This window comes from Balaenoptera borealis (genome assembly GCF_965194805.1).
Source record: "Balaenoptera borealis genome assembly, chromosome: 16".
Classification (NCBI taxonomy): domain Eukaryota; kingdom Metazoa; phylum Chordata; class Mammalia; order Artiodactyla; family Balaenopteridae; genus Balaenoptera; species Balaenoptera borealis.
In genome coordinates this window covers 88,527,112-88,542,147 of record NC_138872.1, presented here as the reverse complement: position 1 = coordinate 88,542,147, position 15,036 = coordinate 88,527,112, and the positions used below count along the sequence as shown (strand labels likewise).

At 53.3% G+C, this 15,036-nt stretch overlaps 1 protein-coding gene and 1 long non-coding RNA gene across 4 annotated transcripts in view; one reads left to right on the top strand and one right to left on the bottom strand.

The window, feature by feature from the left end:
• Positions 1 to 78: 78 nt before the first annotated feature.
• ADAP1 (ArfGAP with dual PH domains 1) overlaps positions 79 to 15,036 on the bottom strand; it is a 66,428-nt gene continuing 51,470 nt past the window's right edge. The window contains exons 5-12 of one of the 3 annotated variants that reach the window (XR_014235810.1): positions 14,713 to 14,825; positions 13,725 to 13,871; positions 3,707 to 3,790; positions 3,381 to 3,443; positions 2,896 to 2,967; positions 2,447 to 2,675; positions 2,227 to 2,364; positions 79 to 882 (exon numbers count right to left, since the gene is read on the bottom strand). Coding sequence is in view for 2 of the 3 variants with exons in the window: in XM_082360621.1 (XP_082216747.1) it covers positions 2,336 to 2,364; positions 2,447 to 2,675; positions 2,896 to 2,967; positions 3,381 to 3,443; positions 3,707 to 3,790; positions 13,725 to 13,871; positions 14,713 to 14,825 (737 nt within the window). In the remaining variant the exon portion in view is untranslated. Of the gene's footprint in view, positions 2,365 to 2,446; positions 2,676 to 2,895; positions 2,968 to 3,380; positions 3,444 to 3,706; positions 3,791 to 13,724; positions 13,872 to 14,712; positions 14,826 to 15,036 lie in introns of all 3 variants that reach the window. The other 2 variants (XM_082360622.1, XM_082360621.1) reach the window with 2 other exon arrangements.
• On the top strand, positions 3,798 to 11,401 carry LOC309613624. The gene is made up of 2 exons (XR_014235811.1): positions 3,798 to 4,174; positions 4,355 to 11,401. It is a non-coding gene; the product is annotated as an uncharacterized lncRNA (long non-coding RNA).

Sequence of the window (15,036 nt, the reverse complement as noted above, 5' to 3'; positions counted from 1 at the left end):
TTAGTTACAAAATGGGAAACACTTTTATTTTTTCACAATTATAAGAGTTGTAGATTAATACCCAGTGATCATGCATGGGAAGGAACGGAATACACAATTTTATTTACTGTAAAAATGGAATTTAAAGGAAGGTTGGTGTTCGTGTCGAGTTTAAATAAATCCTTTATACTGGGCTTGGCAGCACTGGTCCTTTCTGAGTGAGCTCCTGGGGCTGGTCGTGGGCTGGGCCGCGGGGCTGGGGCTGTGAGCAGTGGCCAGGGAGCCCCGTGACCAGTGTTTTCCAGTTCTGTCCGCAGTGTGTCCTCGGTGGGCGGCGGCAAGTAGACAGTGTTGAGAGCGTCGCGATGTTAGATGTAAATATACGGTGTTTTATTTCAATCTGTGGAAGCCCAACCTGCGGACAGGTGAGGCCTCACGGGCTCTGCAAGCAGCCTGTGGGGCTGGGGGCGCCCTGTGGTCTCTGCGCTGTGAGTGGGACACGTCGTGCTGTTGTCGCAGGCGGCCGCCTGTGTCTCTGCGACTCCCCCACCTCTGTGCAGGGGCTGCCCGAGCCTGCGCCTGCCTCGGGCCTGAGGACCAGGGCGGGGGCCCTGCCAGCAGGAGGGGCGGGCCTGGTGTGGACCATAGGGGTCCTGCCTCGTCCGAGAAATTCTTCCCGCTGGTCGGGCAGCTGTTGAGGAGATTTTGTCGTTTCTCTCTGGAGTTTTCTGGGTAGAGCATGTGGGTGTGCACACGCTCAGACACAAGTGCACGGACCTCACGCTGGCGCCGAGCGGGCGCCCGAGCTCCCAGGGCCCGAGGCTGGGTGGCCCTGCGTGGTCAGGAAGGTCTAGGGGAGCCCGGGCCTTCGCTTCTGGCCCAGGGCGAGTCCTTCTGCCTCATCTGGAAGACAGTGGACCTGGGTTCTCAGGGAAAGGGTGACCCCGCAGCCTCGCCTGGGCTAGGAGGCACTGCCTGGGGCAGGAATGGTTTAGGGGAGAAAGGGGCCATGGCCCTGGGTGAGCCCGCAGCTGTTCTCACCCCCGGCCCAGCCATCTTGGGGACCCCTGACCTGGCAGCCTTAGCTGGGCCCCCACTGTCGGGGGAGGGGGGCCTTGTGCTCCCCCTTTTACCCTGCAGTCCCTGCTCAGAATCCAGGTGCACAATGGGTCTGAGCTGTGGGCGCTCGCTCAGATGTGAGGGGAGATGATGATGATGGGGGCTCAGAGGAAGGGTGCCTTCCCTCATTCCCTTGGGTGTCGCCCACAGCCGGGCCGAGGCCCTTGCGTGCCCCTCTCCTGGGGGTGTCCCTTTCCTGGCAGGTCCTCCTGGGGGCCCAGAGCCCCCACTTTATTCCAAGATGTGACGTGGCGGGGGACACCCTGGCTCAGGGCCCCTCTCCTGGTCCCAACAGCTGGACCAGGGCTCCCCTGGGAGCACATCTCAGCCACACAGGACGCCGCCCAGATAACCCAGCAGGTGATGCCCTCAACTACACACTGATTTCCTGGGGAGACGGGACCCCCATGCACATCCTGCCCCCAAGTTCTCCACCACACAGGGTTCCTTCCCTCCCTCACCCCCTCCCCCAAGTATGTTCTCACAGGTGTCCCCCATCCCCCCAAGGCACCCGGGGAGAGGCACGGTGGCGGTAACCACCGGCGAGCGGCACACTGGGGTCCGGGCGGCGACCCGGACCTCCATCCTCCAAGGGTTCGAAGACCGTGAGGGCAGGCGGAGGGCGGGTCATGTCAGCGCTGAGTCCGGAGCCGGCGTGGGAAGTGCCCAGGCTGGGGGTGGGTGCAGCCAGCCCTGTGGCCCAGGCCCGGGGGGCTCCAGCTGTCGGGGCCTCTGATCCCCGGGACCCCCACGGACACGCGGGTCGGCTTGCTGAGGGAGCCAGGCCCTGTCTGCCACGCCAGCCCCCGGGACCCCACAACTGACAGCGGATGTTCAATAAATACTTGTTGGGGGAGGGTGGGGGGAGTGAGGGGACACGGCGGGGTTGGGGGCATGCAGGCGGGTCCTCTGTCCCCGCAGCCCGGCCTCCTGGTCAGGGGTGGGGTCCCGCGGAGGTGGGTGGCGGCAGCTGGGGGGGGCCTCAGAGGAGGTGGTCTGGCGGGCGGGGAGGCGAGTAGGGGGCCGTGGGCGTCACACCGGGGGCAGCAGCATGGCGGGGTCAGGCCGGGCCGGCTCCCAGTGGTGTTCCAAAGAAACAGGTCCTAGCGGCTAAAGCTCAGGCCCCACCTGGCCACGTCGGGGGCTGCCGGGTCCCTCCTTCCGCTGGCCGCCGCCACCGCCTCGCCTGCCACGTCTGGTGAGTCCGGAGTCCTCAGGCCTCCAGGACCGTCTCGTGCTAGGGTTTGTGCTTGAAGTGGGCTTCCACTGGAAAAGGGACAGGGTCCCACCCGGTCACGGCTGCTCGGGGCCATGGGGCTGGGGCCCCAGGCCACCCCGCCCACCTCACCTGCGTACTCCTGGGGCAGCATGGGCCTGTCCACCACCTTCCGGAAGGCCTCCATCCACGCCCGCTGCTCTGACTCCGTTTCGCAGGCTAGTAGGAACCGGCGCTCTGGCGTGACGATGGTGATGCCGTGCGGCCAGTGGTGGCCCTGGGTGGACGGCGGGAGCCCGTCCAGCACCGTGTAGCCACTCTCCCTGCTGCCGATGAAGACCTCCCCGCGGGCGAAGGCGTCCTGGGTGGGGGGACCGGGCTGAGCCGGCGGGGGTGGCTTCTCTCCACCCTGGCGTTGCTCAGAGCCGCATGCGGCCCCCCAGGCCCGGCCCCTCCTTGCCGGCCTGGCCCGTCATCTCCAGCTCACCCAGCAAATGCTGGTCGGCACCTCCCAGTCAGGCGGGTGACCCAGGAGGGCACGTCCATGCCGCGGGGGCCCCGGAGCCGCGGCCCATCCTTACCAGGGGGTCCTTGAAGTACATGAGCCTCCGGTCGTCCATGGTGAACCAGCGCTTGCGGAAGCCTTCCGTCTGCTGGGGGTCGAGGGCGCCACTGGTCAGCCCAAGGCAGGCCCTGCCCCCCTCCCCCAGGGCAGGGCCGCCAGCACGTCCGCTCCCCGTCCGCGTGTGCCCGCGGGGCCCCATCTGGGCTGTGGGACCACCTGGGTCCTGGGATCCGAGTCCCCCGTGTCTGCCCCCATCCCCCACATGGCAGGGACCTGGGGGTGCACAGGGACACGTTGGGGGGGGGGGCAGGGCAGGAGGCAGGGCTCGGAGCTGGCTGGGGCTGGACCCAGAGCCCCAGGTCAGTGGAGCCCGCGCTCTCACAAAGCACTGTGGGGGGCGAGTGTCACTGGCTGGCACTGCTGACACGCCCCCGCCTCCCCCTTCCCGGGACATGACCTCCGAGTGAGGCCTGGGCATCTGGGGTTCCAGGTCAGACCCACCTTGGGCCCCGTCTTCTCCATGTAGCCTTCCTGAAGGTAGTTCCGGGACAGCTTCGGCACCAGCTAGGGCAGAACCACTCGGGCTGGGCCCTGGGAGCCCCTCCTGCCCTTCTCCCCCCCCTCCCCCTCCCCCTCCCCCTCCCCGCGAAGCTGAAACACCCTGGAACAAAGTAGAGCTACTGTGGTCTCCAGGGGCCTCAGGCCAGTCAGCGGCGGGGGTCTCGGGGGGGGGGGGGTCCACGTGGGCCCTGGGTCAGCTCCCAATCCCGTCCCAGCCTGGGGCGCTCGTCCCCCCACCCGGGTCAAAGGTAGCAGCAGCCACTCACGTCCGCGTCGCTGGCCCCTGGGAAGGCCACCTGCAGGTAGTGGAAGCGGGCAGCACGGAGCGCGTTGAACCAGTCCACCATCTCCTGGGGGTCAGAGGCTGGGTGTGGGCCGCGGCCCCAGGGCCCCGCCACACTCACCCCGTCCCCCAGCTCCTGGGCCTGCTCGGGGACGCGCCGCGCACAGCCACCTCAGGACAGGCGGGACAGCGGGTGCGGGGCTGCCGTCCAAGCTGTCCCCAAGCCCTGACGCTGCTTCGGGCACCGGGCGGTCTCTTCTCCTCTCAGATCGTTCTCTCTTTATGACCTGCTATCTCTAGCCTAGAGGAGGCCCATCTATTTATAAACCCACCCGGAGCTGCCACCCCCCGCCACCGAGGGAAGGAGGGCAGAGCTGCTCCCCGGAGGCCGGCCCTCGCTGGACGGGGGAGTGGAGAGGGCCGCTCCCCAGGCCGAAGCGTCACGGCCCAGGTGCTGCCACCCCATCCCTCCCACCCCAGGCCCCGCGCCCGCCCCGGGGCCGGCCCACGCCCCCCCCCCCCCCCGGCCTCCTGTGACCTCTCACTCCTCCTGGCTGCCATGCTCGCTGCCCCAGGGACCCCCGCCCACCCCTCCTCCCCACCACAGGCTCCCCCATCTCTCCCCTCCCAGGCCCTTCCAGGCCGAGGTCTCCCGCAACCCTGGATGGACCGAACATCTGCTCTCCCCGCCAACACCTGGACAGACAGCGCTCCTCCCCGATCTCCAGGTCCACTGGGTCCTGCAGTGTCACCCTGACGCCCACCTCCAGCCGCACCTGAGGCCCCACTCACCTCCCTGCCCACCTCAGTGCTCTGTCCCTCCTGTCTCGGCGCATGGGGCGCCCAGCCCAGCCCAGCCCACGCAATCCAGGCCGCGACACACCCTCTGGGCACTGCCAGGGAGCCCCGCTCAGGCCTGGTGCCCCCAGCCCCACGGCAGTGCACCGAGTCCCTCCGGTCCCTAGCACTGCCCCCCGCTCGTCTCAGGACCTCCCTTGACTCACGGAAACCAGAGGGATCCTCCGGAAATTCAAGTTGGGCTGCAACACCCTCCCCCCACTGCATCTCCAGTATAGCCGGACATGTGCAGGGTCGGGTCAGCCCCCTCAGCAGGACCACCTCGTGCTGTCCCCCACCCCTTCCTCCTCTCCTTTCCCGCATCCTCAGCAGAGTCTCAGCCACGGGGCCTTTGCACGGCCGTTTCTTCCTCCTGGAACGTGTCCTCGCCCCTTGGGACATCACTTGTTCTCACTCTTCCCAGCACTCGGCATAGCTGGGGTTTGAGTCGCCCGTCTGATAGACTCTTGTCTCTCCTGCCAGACTCTGCTCTCTCACCAAGGACAGAGCCACATCAAGCATCTACGCACAGGGCCTGGTGCAGAGCAGGTGCCCACAACTCGCTGGGGACTCGGGCCAGGACGGCATCCCACTGCTCGTGCAGAAAGCCTCTGGGCTCCCGGCACCTACCCTCTGCCTTCCCTGGGCTCAGCCTCCCGACAAGGAAAGTGAAGGTAGAGGCTTCTGGGTAAAACTGAAGACTTGCTCACGTTCCTTGAGCCAGGTTCCCTCCCAACACCTGTTAGTACTGCATAAGGGATTGCTTTTTCAAGGCTTAACCCCATGAGATGGCGAGAACAGTCACAAAGTGCCAGGAGCTGGCAGACAGGTGGAGGTGTGATCCAAGACAGCTAAAGCGGAAGCCACGGAGGAAAGCTGAGGCACCGCCCAGTTTGTATTGCAGACCCCAAAGGGCTTGGGAATGCAGAGCTCTAGGTTCCCCTGGAAGTGAGAGGGGGGTTCTAAGCGGGAGAACTGGCTAAGAGACTGCCCCTCCGCCACCCTGGCAGAAGATGGAGCTTTATTCTTTGCAGGGGGTAGAAAGAGAGGGTCTCAGGGGAGAGTTGTGCCAGGCACAGGGTGTGTGTGTGTGTGTGTGTGTGTGTGTGTTGGGGCATCATTCCAGAAAGAGTGAAACTGTGTGACTGCACACCAAGCCTGAGGCCCCTCCTGTTCTCTCTCAGCTCCCTCAGTGCTGGGACTCAAAGGTATCTGCACCAGGCAGGAGGGGTTTCCTCCAGAGAATCTGACCAGCCCCCAAAATCTCTCACATGGAAGTCAGAGAACAGAGTACACAAACAGGAAATAGACGCTTAGAAGAAATAAACATTGTTCAAGGATAAGAAAGCTTCAAATTTAACGTTAATAATCAGAGATAAGATACTACAATCAAGAAACAAGAACAATGTACTTTGAAAAAGGAACACTGCAAAAACCAAAAGGAGCTCTGAAGATTGAAACATTGAGAACAGAAAGAAAACTTTCAATAGGAAAGTTGCAAGACAAAGTTGAAATTTTCTAGAAATCAGTGAAAAAGGGAAAAAGTGGGACTAGAAATGAATGAGAGAACCAATCTAAGACAGCCAATATCTGAATAACAGTTCTAGAAAATGACAACAGAGAAAATAGAGGAAGAAATTATTAAAGAAATAACTCAAGAACTATTCCCCCACCTCATGGATGTAAATTACTAGGCAAGAAGGACTCACCAAGCTCCCAACACAGAGAAGGAAGACAGACCCACGCCCAGGCTGTCATCGGAAAACTCTAACTCAAGTGGAAGTTAGGATTTTCACATGTGCAAGGTCTCTGGAAGCTTGCCTCCAAGGCACTCCTTCTCAGGAAGCTACTAAAGGGTTTGTTCCACCAGGAGGAGGGAGTAAACCAAGAAGGACTTAGATTCCAGGAAATGGAATCAGCCCAGTATTGAGATGTGGCCACAGGAGAGAGGATTCCAGAAGGGTGAAGTTGCTTGCTGCCCAGGACATATCCAGGGACTTGGGCAGTCGGTGGTGAGGTGAGTCAGTAATGAACACGTGGTTACCCAGGGGGGGAAAGGCAGCTGTTAGCTCTAGGAGAAATGAAACATGCAGGAAGCGAAAAGTCACTGCTCAGCCTTGAGAGCATTTCTGTGGTCATGGTAATGTACACTCTGAATAGAGGTGTGGACAGAATAGCAAGGTAAGGGTGATTGATGGGTGAGGTGGGAGAGGAGCGGGCCTGGGCGAGGTGAGGGGGTGGGGACTGGAGAAAGCCAGTGCCTCATCCACCGTGCTGGGAAGTCATCAGGCGATGAGAACATGGACAGATCTGGCAGCAGCACAAGCATGTTGTGCACGCACGTGGACGTGGATTCCCAAGGGATCAGCTAAAAGCTGAAAAGAGGATTCTGGGAACATGGGGTAGGAAGCACCGGGTATCTGTCTCCCCACCTGGAAAACAATGGCACTGGCAGAATCTGACTGATGTAACCATTTTGGAATTCTGAAGTCTGTTGAAGTCTTAACAACTTCCAGGGGAAGACTTGGAGAGTACATTGTGGTTAATTTCAGTCAATTTCCGCTCTGAGAACAGATGCAGCTACCCATCCTTCCCCCCACCCCCACCCCCAGGACAGGCCAATGTGCAGGTGTCCTGGAGCAACTTACACAGAGTTTGCAGGAGCTAGGGTGGGCAAAAAGGACTCTGTCCTCCACATATCAGGGATCTGTGCTCTGATCACAGGGAGACAAAGGAGGGGGGCATTGTTGCAGCCCCTCCCCCTCCAGCTCAAGGCCTCCCAAAGATTTAAAGGGCGAGCACCCACTTTCTCCCCTTCTCTTTTGGTTTTCCCCCTTTGGGAGCCAGACATCAAAGACTAGGACATTCAGAAACAGCTGCATATACAGGGGAAATTAGGAAGTGACCACACATGACCAGGGAAAGGCTCAGAGAAAAACGTGAGCAGAAATTAAGTTTACACCTCAGGCTGATCCTCGGCACAGACACGGCCTCCAACAACTAAAACAAAAAGCCCAAAAGCAACAGCAAAATAAATAAGCCTTGGGGAAGGGGGGAGAATCTGATTTCCAGAGTTACCACATTATCAGAATCAAATCCAGTGTTCAACAAAAAATCACAAGGCACACAAAGAAGCAGAAAATGGTCCTTTCAAAAGAAAAAATAAATCAACGGAATCTGTCACTGAAAAGACTTAATGGCAGATATACTAGACAAAGACTTTTAAACGTGGTCTTAAATATGCTCAAAGAAAAGAATATTTGGAGAAAATCAAGAAAATGCATAAACAAAATGGAAATAACAATAAAGAGAAAACCTAAAAAGAAACCAGAAAGAAATTCTGAAACTAAAAGTACAATCATGGGAATGAGAATTTCACTAGACGATTCAAAGGCAGAAGAAAGAATCAGTCAACTTGAGAGGAAAATGGAAATTATCAAGGCTGAGAAACAGAAAAAAAGATTGAAGAAAAGCAAGTAGGGCCTAAGGGACCTGTGGGACACCACCAAGAGACCGACATATGCATTCTGGGAGTCTCAGAAGGAGAAGAAAGAGAGAAAGGGGTGGAGAGAATATTTGAGGAAATAATAGCTGAAAACGTCACAAGTTTGATGAAAGACATGAATATAAACATCTAAGAAGCTCAACAAACTCCAAGTAAGATGAACTCAAAGAGGTCCACTCTGAGAAACGTTATAATCAAACTTTGAAAAGACAAAGAATCTTGAAAGCAAGAGAGAAATGACTTGTCACATATAAGGGATCCTCAAATAGATAATGAGTAGACTTCTCATCAGAAACGTTGGAGGCACAAGACAGCTAGCCAATATATTCAAAGGAGAAAAAAACAAAACAAAACCCTCTCAATAAAGAATCCTAGGGCTTCCCTGCTTGCGCAGTGGTTGGGAATCTGCCTGCCAATGAAGGGGACACGGGTTCGAGCCCTGGTCCAGGAAGATCCCACATGCCATGGAGCAACCAAGCCTGTGTGCCACAACTACTGTGCCTGCACTCTAGAGCCTGTGAGCCAGAACTACTGAGCCCGTGTGCCACAACTACTGAAGCCCGTGCGCCTAGAGCCCACGCTCCACAAGTGAAGCCACCGCAGTGAGAAGCCCGCGCACCGCAATGAAGACCCAACGCAGCCAAAAATAAATAAATTTTTCAAAAAGAGAGATTAAAGGTAATATTTAAAAAAAAAAGAAAGAAAGAAATGCTCAGGGAGTCCTACAGGTGAAATGAAGGAACACTAGACAGTACCTCAAAACCTTGTAGAGAAACAAAGATCTCAATAAAGGTAAATACATGGGCTATTATAAAAGCCAGTATTACTGTAACAATGGTTTGTAACTGTGCTTTTTGTTACCTACATGATTTAAGAGACTAATGCTTTTAAGGATAAAGAAAAAAAAAATTAATGTAAAAGCTAGTATTACTTAAGTTTGGGTTGTGACTCCAAACCTTATTTTTTACATACTTTAGGAGATAGTGCATTTAAAATAATTAGTAGGGGGTGGTTTTTTTTGTTCGTTTTTTGGGGTTTTTTTTGAACACTCATTGTACAAAGATGTAATTTTGTGATATCAACAACCAAAAGCAGTGGGGATGGAGCTAAAATAGTAGAATTGTATGCTATTGAAAAAACATTCAAAAAGCTGCTATATATTCAGTTTAGAATGTTTTAACTTTAGTATGTTAAATGTTATCCCCATGGTAACCCCAAAGAAAACAGTGATAGAATATATACAAAAAGAAATAAGAACTTAAACGTTTCACTACAAAAAATAAACACAAAAGGCAGGAATTCAGGAAATGAGGGACAAAAAATCTACAGGGCATATAGAAAACAAATAGCACAATGACAGAAGTGAGTCCCTCATCAGTTATTACTGTAAATGTAAATGTATTAAACTCCCAATCAAAAGACAGAGTTTGGTAGAATGGCTATAAACACATCATCCAACTATATCCTTTCTCCAGGAGACTCACAAAATTGTGGAAGGTAAAAAAACCGACAGATCAAAGAAGAAATCACAATGGAAATTAGAAAATATTTAAGGTACATCAAAATGAAAACAAAACATACGAAAACTTAGGGAATGCAGCAAAAGCAGTGCTAAGGGGGAAATATTTAGCTATAAATGCTGACATTGAAAAACAAAGATACCGATACAACTTAAGGTACTAGAAAAAGAAGAACAAACTAAACCCTAAGCCAAAGGAAAGAAGGAAAAAACGATTAGAGATCAATGAAATAGAGAACAGAAAAACAATAGAAAAAATAAATGGAAACAAAAGTTGGTTCTTTGCAAAGATAGACGGAATTGAAAAAACTTTAGCTAGATGGACTAAGAAAAAAAGACTCAAATTACTAACATCAGAAATGAAAGTGGGTACATTACTACTAATTGTACAGAAATAGAAAGGTTTATAAGAGAGTACTATGAACAACTGTATACCAACCAATTAGATAACCTGGATGAAACTGGATAATCTCCTAGAAACACAAAACCTACCAAGACTAAGTCATGAAAAGAACAGATAATCTGAATAGACCTGTAACTAGTAAGGAGACTGAATCAGTATCAAAAGTCTCTCCACAAAGAAAAGCCCTGGACCTCATGGCTTCACTGGTGAATTCTATCAAACATTTAAAGAAGAATTGATACCAGTCCTTTTCAAACTTTCCAAAAAATCAAAGAGGAGGGAACCCTTCCTAACTCATCTGTGAGGCTAGAATAACCCAGATATCAAAGCCAGACAAAGTCACTACAAGAAAAGAAAACCACAGACCAATACACCTTGTGAACACTGATGCAAAAAATCCTCAACGATATACTAGCAAACTGAATTCAGCAGCATATTTAAGGATTATACACCATGACCAAGTGAGAGTTATTCCTGGAATGCAAGGACAGTTCAATACATGAAAATCGATCAATGTAATACACCACATTAACAGAATAAAGGGGGGGGGGGAAATTACATGATCATCTCAATTGATGCAGAAAATGCATTTGACAAAATTCTTATGGAGTCTCAAGGGAATTCAGACAGCCAGAGCAATCCTTAAAAGGAAGAACAAAACTGGAGGAATTCACTTTTGATTACAAAGCCACAGTAATCAAAAGAGTATGGTCCTCATAAAAGACCCAGAATTGCCACAGATACCCTGAAGGAAAAAGAACAAAGCTGGAGGCAAAACCCTCCCAGACTTCAGACAGTACTGTAAAGCTACAGTAATCAAAACAGTATGGTATTGGCACAAAACAGACATATGGATCAGTGGAACAGAAAAGAGAGCCCAGGGGACTTCCCTGGTGGTCCAGTGGTTAAGAATCCACCTTCCAATGCAGGGGACGCGGGTTTGATCCCTGGTTGGGGAACTAAGATCCCACATGCCACGCGGGACAACTAAGCTCGCCCACTGCAACTACTGAGCATGCGGGCCACAACTAGCCCGCGTGCCGCAACTACAGAGCTCATGCGCCACAACTAGAGAGCCCGTGCACCACAACAAGGAGCCCATGTGCCACATTTTTTTTTTTTTTAAAAAGCCCAGAAATAAACCCACACACCTACAGTCAATTAACCTTTGACAAAGGAGGCAAGAATATACAATGGGGCAAAGACAGTCTCTTCAACAAATGGTCCTGGGAAAGGTGGACAGTTGCATGTAAATCTATGAAATTAGAACACTCCCTGATACCATACACAAAAATGAACTCCAAATGGCTTAAAGACTTACAAATATAAGACATGACACCATAAAACTGCTAGAAAAGAACATAGGCAAAACATTCTCTGATGTAAATTGTACCAATGTTTTCTTAGGTCAGTCTCCCAAGGCAATAGAAATAAAAACAAAAATAAACAAATGGGACCTAATCAAACTTACAAGCTTTTGTACAGCAACGGAAACCATAAACAAAATGGAAGGACAACCTACGGATTGGGAGAAAATTATTTGCAAGTGATGTGACCAACAAGTGTTTAATTTCCAAAATATACACACAGCTCCTACAACTCAGTAACAAAAAACCAAACAACCCAATCGAAAAATGGGCAGAAGACCTAAATAGACATTTCCCCAAAGAAGACGTATAGGTGGCCAAGAGGCACATGAAAAGATGCTCAACATCGCTAATTATTAGAGAAATGCAAATCAAAACTACAAGATACCACCTCACACTGCTCAGAATGACCATCCTCAAAAATTCTACAAACAGTAAATGGTGGAGAGGGTGTGGAGAAAAGGGAACCCTTCTACACTGTTGGTGGGAATGTGAATTGATGCAGCCACTATGGAAAACTATGGAGATTCCTCAAAAAACAAAAAATAGAACTACCATATGATCCTGTGATCCCACTCCTGGGAGTGGGATTACGGAAAACTGATTTGAAAAGATACATGCACCCCAGTGGTCATTGCAGCACTATTCACAATAGCCAAGACATGGAAGCAACCTAAGTGTCCATCGACAGAGGAATGGATAAAGAAGATACAGTACATATATCCAATGGAATATTACTCAGCCATAAAAAAGAATGAAATAATGCCATTTGCAGCAACATGGATGGATGGACCTAGAGATTAAGTCAAATAAGTCAGAAAGAGAAAGACAAATACCATTTGATATCACATGTGGAATCTAAAATATGACACAAATGAACTTTTATGAAACAGAAAAAGACTCAGAGACATAGAGAACACACTTGTGGTTGCCAAGGGGGAGGGGAATGGGGGAAGGTTGGATTGGGAGTTTGGCATTAGCAAATGCAACCTTTTTTTTGCAAACTATTATATAGAGAATGGATAAACAACAAGGTCCTACTGTATAGCACAGTGAACTATATTCAACATCCAGTGATAAACCATAATGGAAAGGAATATGAAAAATAATATATATATGTATAACCGAATCACTTTGCCGTGCAGTAGAAATTAACACAACATTTTAAGTCAACCATACTTCAATAAAATTTTAAAAAGCAAACAGAAAAACCCAGTATGCTCCTGTTATGAAGACAGACATACAGACCAATGGACTAGAATAGGAAGCCCAGAAATGAACTCTTACATATTCAGTCAAATGATTTTTGATGACAGTATCAAGACCATTCAATGGGGAGAGGACAGTCTTTTAAACAAATGGTGCTGGGAAAACTGAAAATCCACACACCAGAGAATGAAGCTGGACCTGGGACTTCCCTGGTGGTCCAGTGGTAAAGAATCCGCCTTCCAATGCAGGGGACGCGGGTTCAATCCCTGGTCGGGGAACTGAGATCCCACGTCTCAGGGCAACTAAGCCCGTGCACCACACTACTGAGCTTGCATACTTCAATGAGAGAGCCCACGTGCTGCAACTACAGAGCCCACGCACCCTGGAGTCTGCATGCCACAGCTAGAGAGAAGCCCGTGCTCCACAACAAAGAGCCAGCGCGCTGCAACGAAAGATCCCACATGGCTAAATGAAGATCCCACATGCCACAACTAAGACCCAATGCAGCCAAAAAAAGAAAGAAAAAATAAATAAAATTTAAAAACAAACAGAAAACAATGAAGCTGGACCCTGACCCAATTAACTCAAAATGAATCCAGGACCTAAATGTAAGTCCTAAAACAATAAAGCTCTTACAAGAAAACATGGGGCAAAAACTTCACAACATCGGACTTGGCAATAATTTCTTGGATGTGACACCAAAGACACACGCAACCAAAGAAGAACAGACGAATTCAACTAAATGAAAATTTAAAAATTTTGTGCATCAAAAGACTGTTCACTGAGTAACAGGCAATCCACAGAATGGCAGAGAATATTTGCAAATCACCTATCTGTTAGGGGATTAATATCCAGAATATAGAGAGAACTCCTAAGGACAGACCTTGAGGGGTTTGCTTGGGGTTCCTCCCACCCTCGCTGGGTGGGGACACAGGGGCGATGGCCACGGGGTGGGGTGCGGCGCTCTGCCAGCCAGAAGCCACCCTCGTCTCTGCCCGAGGCCTCTAGGCCCCTCCCCAAGGGCCCCGCTGGATCCCCATTGCAGCCATGGCAGGGTGGTCTGGCGGCCCCTTGGCCCCGTGCCTGCCACCCTGGGGGTCCGCTGGGCTCTCCTGAGACAGTGGGGGTGGTCCAGCCACCATCACCCAGCCGTGCACCCACCTTGCCATCCTCGTGGTAGACGAAGATGTTTCGAGTACTGTTGTCTTTCAGGTAGGTGACCTGCAGGCCATGCGGGTGACCGATCTTGGCCGGCTGGAAGGTGGCATTCAGATGCTCGATCTTCATGATGGCCTTGGGCTCCTTGGCCTGGGAAGCAAGGCTGGGCCTCAGCGCTGGGCTGGCAGGGAGTCTCCAGTCTCCAAGGTCAAGGGAGCAGGCAGGGTGGGCTCCGGATGCCGGCCACGCACCTGCTGTCCCGCGTGGCTTTGAGCAAGTTACTTACCCTCTCTGGGCCTAGGCTCCCTGGTCTAAGTCTAAGGTAACAGCATCCCTTCCTGGGGGATGACAAGGCGGGCGCTCAACATGTAGACTGACCCCTCCTCTGCCCCCTGTCTGGTCCGCCCTGCTCGCGGCTGGGCCCCCCCTTCCTGCTTCCCATCCTGCCAGCCCGACCTCTCTCCTCTCCTTGCACGGGGGGCCGGCAGACTGCCGTGTGGCGCCCTCTGGCAGAGGCGGCGGGCCTGAGGGCCACGAGCTGCCGTGGTTACTGCATCACAGGGTCTCGTTCTGACCCGGAGCCGGTCTGCTCCAGGTGTGGGTGCGGCTCGGCCAGCTGCCCCGCCACACTGGGACCCCCCAGCGCCTCCCCACGCGCTGCTGCCTGCGGCACCCGGGGTCACCCCGGCCTGCTTGCCGGGTGCCGGTCCCCTCTGTCCCTCCCAGGCCTGGGAGTGTCCGCCAGGGGAAGGCTTGCCACCTCTGTGCCCCAGGGTCACCCACAGCACAGGGAGTGGCTGTGACCGGGGCGGGGGGGTGGAGGGATCCCCACGGCGGCCGGCGTGTCCCCACGGGAGGGGGCAGCGCATCTCCCGGGAAGGGCACGAGGGCAGCCAAGGAAGTGGCGCCGCTGTCCAGGGGCCAGTGCCCAGCCACCCCAGGCCCCGGGCGGGAGGCCTGGCCGCTGCCCTTGGCCCTGTGCCCAACTCACGTCACTTCTGTTGAAATACTTGAGGGCCCCCTCGCGTTCCGTCAGCACAAACTTCCGGCTTAAGAACTGCCCGTTGTCCCGGCCGCGCTTCCAGAGAAAGCCTTCTCGGTACCCTGGGGGAGAAGGGCCCAGTCGGACGGCCGCCATGGACCTGGGCTGGCAGCTGCCACCCTGACGAGGCAGAGGCCGGGTGGACCCTGTTCCCGTCCCCGGGGGACCCGCAGCCCCCAGGTGCCGGGAGGCCGGCGGGTGTGAGCGGGCATCAGCCTGTCCTTGGACCCCAGGCCGCCCCCTCTCCACTGGGCTGCACGCTCCTGCCCTTTT